Source organism: Elaeis guineensis, chromosome 2 (assembly GCF_000442705.2).
Source record: "Elaeis guineensis isolate ETL-2024a chromosome 2, EG11, whole genome shotgun sequence".
Taxonomy (NCBI): Eukaryota; Viridiplantae; Streptophyta; class Magnoliopsida; order Arecales; family Arecaceae; genus Elaeis; species Elaeis guineensis.
The window spans coordinates 119,198,961-119,210,290 of record NC_025994.2 but is presented as its reverse complement, the minus strand read 5'-3'; the positions used below and the strand labels follow the sequence as shown (position 1 = coordinate 119,210,290).

General features: G+C 38.9%; 1 protein-coding gene across 1 annotated transcript; it reads left to right on the top strand.

Moving 5' to 3' along the window:
• Positions 1-1,196: 1,196 nt before the first annotated feature.
• LOC105039671 (sphinganine C4-monooxygenase 2) lies at positions 1,197-2,451 on the top strand. The gene is made up of 2 exons (XM_010915902.4): positions 1,197-1,540; positions 1,687-2,451. Exons 1-2 carry the CDS (start codon positions 1,319-1,321, stop codon positions 2,233-2,235), a joined length of 771 nt encoding a protein of 256 aa, XP_010914204.1. The 5' UTR covers positions 1,197-1,318; the 3' UTR covers positions 2,236-2,451.
• The last annotated feature ends 8,879 nt before the right edge of the window (positions 2,452-11,330 follow it).

Here is an 11,330-nt window from a genome sequence, read left to right as displayed (position 1 = left end):
TCGATTGATGCCATATGATCCTTGCTACATTTTTGTAATTATGCTAAATTTTCTATTTGTCTCTCCACTGTTACTTCTATCCATTCTGTTCCTCTTTCTGGTTGTAGAAAATTTTGATCTTTTTATTATTCTCATATGTAACTAGCTGTATTCAATTACCCTCTATTATTCATTAATACATAGCTGATAGCTACACTGTTTATTAAAAAAATAAAATTATATATATATAACCCTACATCCATTAAAAAGCGACCGTCCCTTATCGAGAAAAAAAAGGTCACCGTCCAGTGGACTTGACCTGATTGCGCGGCACTGCTCCTCTCATAATTCCCATTTGTCCACACATTATTTGTCATTCAAATCTGGAGGTCAGGTGGCGGCCAATGTAGAAAAGAACCCATGCCCAGTGGGTTTTCCCTCCCTTCACATCAAAAAAAAAAAAAAAAGGAATCGCATGCCCAGTGCCCTGCTAGTGGGTAGACAATTCAATAACTTGTTCTATTTTTCTTAAGTTTTTTTTTATGAGGAAAAGGGAGGGAAGCAGTCATCCTGTATTTATTATATTTTAGAAAAAAAAAAATTGCATCAGATTCAATAACAAAAACTAAGACAAGAAACATGCAAGTGGGATGATGCCAGTAGGAAATGCTGGTCGATCAATCTGTTAGAGAATAATAAAAAATCTCACTTGTTCCCTTTTTGTCTTAGAGACCTCATCAGTTGAACGCCGATTTCATTCGTCTGACTGGAATTTTTTCGTTTGCTCCTTGGGTTGGCTGGGGACGGTAGCTACCATTAGCGACCAACCATCATCGTAAACATCTTGGGCAGGTGGAAACTAACGTTGGGATTCCTCAACACGTATTGGTATTATCCACGGTCATGGCCTGATCCATGAGTAGCGATCGAGGAACCGAGTGAACATTGAATCACACCTTTATGCATCAGCCGACGCGTTGTTGTTGACCCTGAGGTGCATGCTCACCTTTTTTTTTTTTTGATATAAAAGTAAATGGTACGTAAAACGGGATATGGACTTCATCCATTATTAAAGGAAAAAAATTTAAAAAAAAAATTATTAAAAAAAAAAAAAAAAAAAGTGAGACCGGAGCTGGAAAAGCATTGCCAAGTTATGACCAGTTCTTCTTCCAGCCCCGCCTCCATTTAGTATTTAAGTACCGTGACCCTTCCATTTGTCCATAGTTCGTTAATTGATTCTGTGTCTTTAGAATTCTTCCTCATCTCTAGTGTTTATTATATTCTTAAGCATCCACCACCCCGTTCCAGCCATCTCTTTTTTGTCTCTCTCCCTCGCACAATGGATTTCTTTGGATCTGATGAGTTTTTGGTGATGTTCGTGCCCATCTTAGTTTATTGGATCTACTCGGGGATCTATGAGGTGTTGAGTCCTTTGGAGAAATATAGGTTGCACTCAAAAAGAGATGAGGATATCAAGAATTTGGTTTCAAAGCGGGATGTACTTAAAGGGGTCCTCTTCCAACAAGCAATTCAGGCGACCATTTCACTCATTGCATGCAAGGTGTGTTGCTTGTTTCTCCTTCTTTGTTCCTGCATGTTGTTGTTGTTGGTGGTGGTGGTGGTGGTGGTGGAATTATAACAAGAATTGTCATTAGAAAGCTCAAAACAATCCATCACAGCGCTAACCCTCTTTGTTTATGTGTGTAGATGAGTGGTCAAGATGCTGAAGCCGCCACAAACTCAGACTCGTCTCTTCTTACGGTGGCAAGACAATTTTTCGTTGCGATGGTCGTCTTCGATACATGGCAATACTTCGTGCACAGATACATGCACCTCAACAAGTTTCTCTACCGCAACATCCATTCATGGCACCACCGCATCGTGGCACCATATGCGTTCGCAGCACAATACAATCATCCGATCGATGGAATCGTAACGGAGACCCTCTCAGGCGCCATGGCATTCTTCATCTCTGGAATGTCCACCAGGACGTCCATCTTCTTCTTCTCCTTTGCTACCATCAAAGGAATCGATGACCACTGCGGGCTAATGCTTCCTTGGAACCCTTTCCACATGCTGTTTCGCAACAACACTGCGTACCATGATATCCACCACCAGCTTGCAGGCAGCAAGTGCAACTTCGCACAGCCCTTCTTTGTTGTGTGGGATAAGATACTTGGAACTTACGAGCCTTACACCATTGAGAGGAGGGTTGGTGGTGGCTTTGAAGCCCGAGTGGCAAAACGTTCGACTTGATCCACAACTTTCTCAGGAGCGCATATATGTAGCCATAAATGTTTATTGTAACCTAGGATGGCAAGGTGATTGATTAAGCAAGGCGTGTATATTGTGGTAGGAGAATGATATATACATCTGCTTTTTATAAATCTTTTCCCTAGTTTCTTGTTCTTTCTTGATGCTTCAGCATCAGAAAAATTAAGATGTATACAAGAGCCTGAAGATCTTGATGATGATATGTGACTTGGATTGACCAATAAAATTTTTTTAAGATTCTAGTCGCATTTTTTTTCTTCATTTTTTTAAGAAATGGAAGGAGCACTGGAAGAAGATCAAAGGGGAAAAGAAAATCTAGTAATGGAACAGGAAAATAATATCTGAGGAAACTAAGAAGCCTCGCAGCAAATTGGACATCTTCAGTGTGACATGTGAATTTGATTTAGCTACCTTCGAGCCGAGGTAAGCCACATTAAGATTTTAATTTTCTTTGGCACCGAAGTCGATCTTCCATAAGTCTCCATGGTATGGACATAATACGACCTCTATTGGAAAGGTTGAACCTAATTGAAAATTTATCCAATTAAAGGTCCAGAGATATTATTCCTTAGTATATTCTTGTTATTTCTTGGCATATTCTCGTTATCTCTTGTCTATATTTAGATCTACATATCTATATTTATAGGCCCTTATACGCATTTGATATTATGAAAAAAAATAAAAACAAAAATTGCTTTCTCTTTTTTTTTCATCATGGTATCAGAGCTTTCGGGTTCTGATCCATTTTCTTAATCATAATTTTTTTCTTTTTTTCCCCTCTTATCCATTTTCCTGATTATTTTCTCTTTCCCTCTTATTCTTCCCTCTTTTACATAAAAAACCCGTCTCTTTCCTCCGCCACAGACGCCGCCTCTACCTTTGCCTTCACCACCGTTCACCATCTTCACCCGTCCGACAGCCCCACATCCCATCCGAAGACCCCAACACACCATCCAAAATCCCTCCGACACCACCGCTCCTTCTTCCTCCTTCGCGAGCACCTCCGCCTCCTCTCATCCTCCCTATCTCATCCTTTCATCCTATCGCCACCGCAGCCCCCTTCTTCCCAGCCGCCATGTATTCTTCCCCGACCGCATAGATCGCCGCCTAGAACCCCTCCACGATCGCAACCTTGCTCATATCGCTGCCATCCCTAAGGCCACGGCTGCTACCTTCGCCGACGCCACCGCCTTCACCACCATCAAGCTGTCCAAAGCCCTATTCAACGCCACCGCCTCTCTACATACAAAACCCCAGAAAACCCCAACGTCACCGCCAACATCCCGATCGAAACCCCAACATCCTTCGCCCGACCGAAATCCCTCCGACACCACCGCCTTCACCCATCCGACACCTCTCCGACATCCCGTCTCTCTGCCTCCGTCGAGTCCGACCCTGTCCACCGGAAGCTCTTCACGGCCTCGGCTGGGACACCACCATCGAGATCCTCCGAGTCTCTGTCGACTGCAACACCAGCCACCGTCAACGCCTTCCTTGCCGACGGCTTCGCCTGCCACCGTTGCCACCGGTCGCGACTCGCCCATCACCCTCGACAATCCCGTGTTTCATGGGTACATAACCGGTAAAGAAGAAAACCAAAGTTCCTTCTTTTAATCTTTTATTTTATTTTATTTTTTCAAAAAAAAATGGGAGGAATGGAAAACTTTTATGATTAGATACTTAAGAAGCCTGTAGTTACGGTGTGTCCAGTGATTTATTGATAGTGTGTCGATGAGATTATCGTTCGTATTTTGTTTGTATGGCCAATCCAATTACTATGCAAGATCTTGAAGGTCTACTGTATCGGCTTATTACAGTTGCCACTCAATCAGATAGTTCGTCAAGAGATAGTGGATCGTTGAATGCTCTTCAAGTGGCTGTAAAACTTGATGGCCCAGCGACATATTTGCAATGAGAGAGGAGCACTCGTCTGCTTGTACAAGGATATGGTTTGGAGGGATATCTCACCGGCACAAAGAAGAAACCTGTTAATAATGAGCAGGATATGGCTCAATGGAGAATGAAGAACTTTGTTGTTCTGACATTTCTTCTCAATATCATGACACAGAATATGGCCAGAAGTGTGCAACTACTGGAGACTGCACAGGAAGTCTAAGAGATAGTGGCCCAAATGTTCTCACAGAAGCAGAATTCTGCTTAAGTATTTGAGATCCGTTCTCAATTACGTCAGCTTCGTCAGAGAGATTTATCTGTCATTGAATATGCCACCGAGTTGAAGCGTCTCTGGTCTGAAGCTGATAATTATAGAACTTTTGTTCCATAATGCTCCATCGATGTTGATGGATTTCAAAAATATTTAAAAGAAGAACAGGTTCAGAACTTTCTATATGGTCTAAATCCAGAATATGAGTCTGTCAGAGTTCAGCTTCTCACCAGAGATATTTTACCTAATTTGGGTCAAGTCTTCTCTACTGTTTTAAGCGAGGAGACACAACGATGAGTGACTTCCGACTTCAGTAGTTCTATAAGATCAGCTCTTACTGTACAACCACAGCAGGTAGGTGAGAAGGTATGTTTTCATTGTAAAAAGTCTGGGCACACTAAGATATTTTGCTGGGATCTCTATGGTCGTCCAAATCAGCCTGGGCATGGTAGTCGGCGCCTTGGTGGTCATCGTAGTGGTGGAAGAACTGGAGGATAGAATCATGGTTGTGGATCTGCCCAAGCCAATCTCTCTGAAGAGATCGAGGGTGCTGTACACAGCTTATCTGCAGAGGAGTATCAGACCCTCCGACGAATGATGGAAGAGTATGAATCATCTTCTAATACCATACCTTCTACTCTGGAACAATCTAGCCACCAGGATGGATATCTTGATTTCTCTCTATTTGCACACTCAGATACTTTATATAAATTATCACATGCATTTACTTACGGAACATCCATCTTCTGGGTAATAGACTCAGGAGCATCCAGTCACATGACAGGGGCACCTAATAGTTTTATTTCATATTCACCATGTTCAGGTCAGGACAAGATCCGAATAGCTGATGGATCCTTTATCCCTGTCTCAGGAAAAGGATCCATTGACTGTACTCCTAATTTAAGATTATCATCAGTATTGCATGTTCCATCCTTTCCTACAAATTTACTCTCTATCAGCTCTGTTACTAGAGATTTGAATTGCTCTGTTACTTTTTGATCTTCTCATTGTCTATTTCAGGAGCTGAAAATGGGAAAGATACTTGGGGGTGGTAGGCTGCAAATGGACTCCATTATCTATCAACTAATGAGAAAAGTATGAACTCTTCTTTAATAGGGTATGCATTGTCTGCTGAAGGTGCCACTTCAGAACTTATGTTACATCATCGTAGGCTGGGTCACATTCCTTTTTCTATTCTTAATCGCTTATTTCCATCTTTATCAAATAAATGCAATAAAAATTTGTTAGTTTGTGATCATTGTAAGTTGGCTAAACACACCAGGACAGTGTTTCCTATATCTGAAATTAGAAGTTCTAAACCTTTTGTTATAATTTGCTTGGATGTATGGGGACCATGTAGTACTAATACCTTCATGGGCCATAGGTGGTTTGTTACCTTCATTGATTGTTTTAGTCGAGTGATTTGGGTCTATTTATTGAAGGAAAAGGTGAAAGTTTTAAGCTGCTTTAAAGAGTTTCATAAACTTGTAGGTACTCAGTTTGGTGCCAAAATTAAAATTCTACATTCTAACAATGACACAGAATATATTAATCAGGAGTTCCGTACATATTTTTACACTTACGAAATTCTTCATCAAACCACTTGTGTTGATACTCCTGCTCAAAATGGAGTTGCCGAAAGAAAAAATTAGCACTTATTGGAAGTAGCTCGATCCTTACTTTTTACCATGCAAGTTCCTAAATTTTTGTGGGGTGAGGCTGTCTTGACCGCTGCTTACTTGATCAATCATATGCCTCTAAGAACACTCGGATTTAAGTCCCCCATAAAATGTTTGAAAGGGTCTACTGATTATGTAGTCACTCCTAGGGTCTTTGGGTGAGTTTGTTTTACTCGAAATCATAGACCCTCAGTAGAAAAACTAGATCCACGAGCATTAAAATGTATCTTTGTCCGTTACCCTACTACTCAAAAGGGATACAAATGCTATTATCCCCCTGAGCGGCGAATGCTTGTTACTATGGATGTTACTTTTTGAGAAATTGAAGCTTATTATGGAAGTCGTCTATCTGATAATAGGACACCAGAATTACTTCTTCCGGGTGCCTCTCTATACACGCCAAGAAATTCTGGTGCCCAGGGGGAGTATCATAGTAATAATGTTCGGAGGGAGCCTGGTATTGAGATAGAAAAAGAGTCCAGTGTGCATTCACCACCAACTGCCCAGGTGCATCCACCGCTTGAAGCTTCTTCTCCAGAGTCCCCTAATGGTAACATTATTTCTACTACTCCTTTCATTTCTAATCTTAATATTCTTATTGCAAAACGAAAGGGTACTTGCTCAATTGTTCCTCCTGCTCGTTACCTTATGATATCGCTAACTATGTTTCATATAAGAATGTGTCTCCATCTTATCAAAACTTTATAGCTGTATTAGACTCCATTTGTATTCCTAGTACCTGACAAAAGGTTATGGCAGAACCTAAATGAAAGGAAGCAATGTTAGAAGAGATGACTGCTTTATCCAAAAATCAGATGTGGGATCTAGTCACTCTGCCAGCTGGAAAGCGTCCTGTGGGGTGTAAATGGGTGTACACTATAAAGCAGACTCCAGAAGGCAAGGTGGAAAGATACAAAGCTCGGCTAGTAGCAAAGGGCTACACTCAAACATATGAGGTAGACTATGATGAAATCTTTACTCCAGTGGCCAAGATGAACTCTGTTCGAATACTGATATCATGTGCTGCTAACTTTGGCTGGAAAGTACATCAGTTAGATGTGAAGAATGTATTTCTTCATGGAGATCTTCAGGAGGAAGTATACATGCAAATACCATCAGGATTTGAGACCAGAGCAACTATTAAAAAAGACTGCAAACTAAAGCGCTCATTTTATGGCCTTAAACAGTCTCCTCGAATCTGGTTTGATTGATTCAGTTGGACTGTAAAAGGAATGGGATATAAACAGAGTAATGCAGATGATACTCTATTCTATAGGCATTTCAAGGGAAAGAAAACTATACTCTTGGTTTATGTTGATGATATTGTAATAACAGGAGATGATCATCATGAGATTAAGCAACTCAAAGAAAAACTAAAGCAAGCATTTGAGGTAAAAGACCTGGGTCCACTAAGATATTTTTTTGGTATAGAAGTTGGACGATCATCCAAAGAAATTTTTCTGTCACAACGAAAGTATGTACTAGATTTGCTTTCTGAAACTGGGATGTTGGGGTGTAAACCTGCTACTACTCCAATAAATCAGAATCATCGAACAGTGACAGATGGTGGAGCTTCTGTTGATCGAGAGAGGTACCAACGGTTGGTTGGAAGGTTGATATATCTTTCACATACAAGATCCGACATAGCCTATGCTGTCAGTGTCATCAGTCAATACATGCATGATCCACGAGAATCACACATGGAGAGAGCTTTCAGAATATTACGCTACCTGAAAGGATGTTCTGGTCATGGTTTGTTGTTCTCACAACACAACACCTTCCAGGTAGAGGGATTTACTGATGCAGATTGGGCTGGATCACTGGATGATAGGCGATCTACTTCTGGGTATTGTACATATGTAGGGGGTAATTTAGTTACCTGAAGAAGCAAGAAATAGTTAGTGGTGGCTAGATCATCGGCAGAAGCTGAATATAGAGCAATGGCTCTAGGCATATGTGAACTTCTTTGGCTTCAGAAGCTGCTTTAAGGAATTACAACTTCTAAACAAATTTTCTCTTCGGTTGTATTGCGACAGCAAAGCAGCAATTGAGGTTGTAAGCAATCTGATACAGCATGATCATACCAAACACATCGAGATTGACCGTCATTTTATCAAAGAAAAGATTAATCAGGACCAGATCTGTATTACCTATATTCGATCTTCTGATCAGATGGCAGACATTCTAACCAAAGGGCTTAGCTCATCGTCTTTTTCTGGATTGATTGACAAGATGGGGCTTCGAGATATCTTCACCTCATCTTGAGGGGAGTATTGGAAGGATTGAATCTAATTGGAAAATTGTCCAATTAAAAGTCCAAGGATATTATTCCTTGGCATATTCTTGTTATTCCTTGATATATTCTTGTTATCCCCCATCTATATTTGGGTCTACATATCTGTATTTATAGGCCCTTATACGCACTTAATATTATGAAGAAAAATAAAAATAAAAATCTCTTTCTTCTTTTTTTTTTCATCAACCTCATATATAAATTGATATAGAGTTTTAATAGAGAAGCTCTGATCTACAGCTAACTTCCACGCAATGGTCTGCCTTGGCATCGTTCTGGCCTAACCTTATCCAGTAATATTCTGAGATTGTCGAAATCCTCATGTTCAGGTCTTGGAAGAGGGAACTGGAGGGAAATGACCCAACATAGCTTCCTCTACTTCCATTGAGAGGCCACCAGTACATTTTTCTTCAACTTTTGCATGATGTGATAAAAAGTCACCCTCTATGGCACACCATTACACCATCCATCCTCCCAGAATGCGCATTGTTGCCATTGCCCAGTTTGAAAGAAAGAAAATGGTTCCAAAAAGGTAATAGGCTCTTGTTAGTAGGGTGAGTACCCAGATAAAGACTTCCCACTTCTCATGCCCATCCTTCATCTAGAGTAGGAAGAAGCTTCGAGCTTTTTTTGTTCCATAGACTATTTCAGTTTGTAAAACATCTAATCCCAGCAAAGATGCATTCATATCTTGCCTGCTTTTCACCTCTAATCCCCTCTTACTCTTTGATTTACAAACAACCTTACAATTAACTAAACAATTGAACCCTAAAACTTTATCCTTGCCTTGCAGAAGACTTCATATGCCAATCTCCAGCTATCTATCTTAGCAATAACACATTTTGGCAATCTGAAAGATTGACATACAGTAGCTCGGTAGTGCTTACAACACAACCTTAAGGAGAGTCAGTCTCCCATCAAATGATAAGAAATCTTCAATTCCAAGCAGAAAACCTCGATCTCCTGTATTTTCTCTAATGGTAGAAGCCAATAATATTTTCTTAATTTTCCATTGCTCATTGGCAAACCAAGGTAACTAAATAGAAATGAAGCAACCTGACAATTCCAACACCTGGCTGTCATCCTCATTTATATATATATATATATATATATATATATATATAGAAACTTCTTACGAATGTTTATGTTCAACCCTATTGCACATTAGAAACCCATTAAGATGACCTTAATCACAAGAAGTTTCGACGTTTCTGATAATGGCTCGAGTAGTGTATTATCAGCAAAGTGCACACTCCCGATTCCTTTTATTGCTAGACTAAATAAACCTGGTGATAGAGGGTCTCCTAGGTTAATTAATCTTCCATTGCACCTTGCCCACTTTAATGGACCATGAAGCAAGAAAGCAATAGAAAAACTTAGCAGCATTCCAATCCAAGTATCCAACCAATCCACTTTTGAGCGACCCCCTTGACTCTAATTTAATGAAAAAAGAGCTTTCCAGCTGTGCCCATCTGAGGCGTTTGCCAAATACAGCCTCCCTGGGATAGCCTCATAGCCCGTTGTTTCCCGAAAGGCTACAATTTCAAGTTATCAAAAACAATAATAAAATTTTTTTTTATACACCGTAGATGATGCAGAATTGTGCACACCATTTACAATAATTTTTTTTATAAAAATTTAATAAAAAAAATTTCATATACTATATTTTAAATTTTATATGTGAATCAATCATCATCAACGGCGCAGAATTCTGCACCACTGATGATGTATAAAAATTGTTTAATAAAAAAAATATTTATTATTATTATTAAAAAAAAAAAAAAAAAAAAAAAAGACTGCTTTTGGTCTTTGTTGTACGTGCCAAACTTATAGCCGCATGGCTGGGCATATCTCGTACAAGTTACATACCATGTTCCATGAGACGGCAACCAGCCGGCTAATTGGTTAGCTGTTTGTGCGATCCGGAGGCCGGAGCAGCTTTCAATTCATATCAACTGCCTCACTCCCACTTCGCTTGACGCTGATGCTCGTGGAGTAGCCTATGCAAGGAAGAAAGCTAGAGGCCGGGATGAGTGATTGAATACGTGTTTTGCCTGAGTATATCTTCCTTATTAGAAATAAAGAGATAGCTAATACAATGAAAGTTTAAAATTCCAGTATAAAACTCATCAAACATTGCGAGGGTATCAAGGTTTAGTTCATTTTTTAAAATCTTTGATAGCATGATTCAAGAAGATTACAAAATTTGATATGAATCATTTTGACCAATGTGGATATAATTTGACATGAACTATTTTAGTTATTATAGTAAAATTCAACATGATCCAGCAGCAAAATTCACTATTTGAGGAAGTCCCGTCATGAGCTGAAGTTTTAAAGATCATAATTTTAGAAATCAAGTAATTCTTTGACATCGACAATTTACAACAAACTATGTTAAAATGGATCAAAATTTCATTATTTGAATTTTGAAACAAAATATTCAAATTATTTTTTTTTAAAAAATAATTAACTATATTTTTAAATTTGTGAAGAATTAGATGAGATGATAGAAAAAATTAAAATAAAAATCAAGATCTATTTCTATAAATTTTAACTTTTTTATAATTATTTTTATTTAATATATTTATTTTAAATTTTTAATTTTATTTGAACTAAGAAAGAAATTCGATCTTTGACATAAATCCTATTTCTATTTTAATTTTTTTGAAACTTCACAGTCAAATATGTGAAGAAAATTTTTCATCGTAGGATGTGACAAAAAATCCGCATGGTCCTTAATCTTTCTTGTCGGAAGCCAAATCTAGAAAGCTTTTTTTAGCATAGACCTATCAGCCAAGTGTCGGCAATGTTCAAAACTAAAAGAACTTTTTGCAGAATTGATTTTGGCATATTATAATATAAAACAAGCATGGTAATGATTGGTTTAAAAAAAAAATCCAATCTTGTGACACAAAGATTTTAAGTTTTCTATTTATAT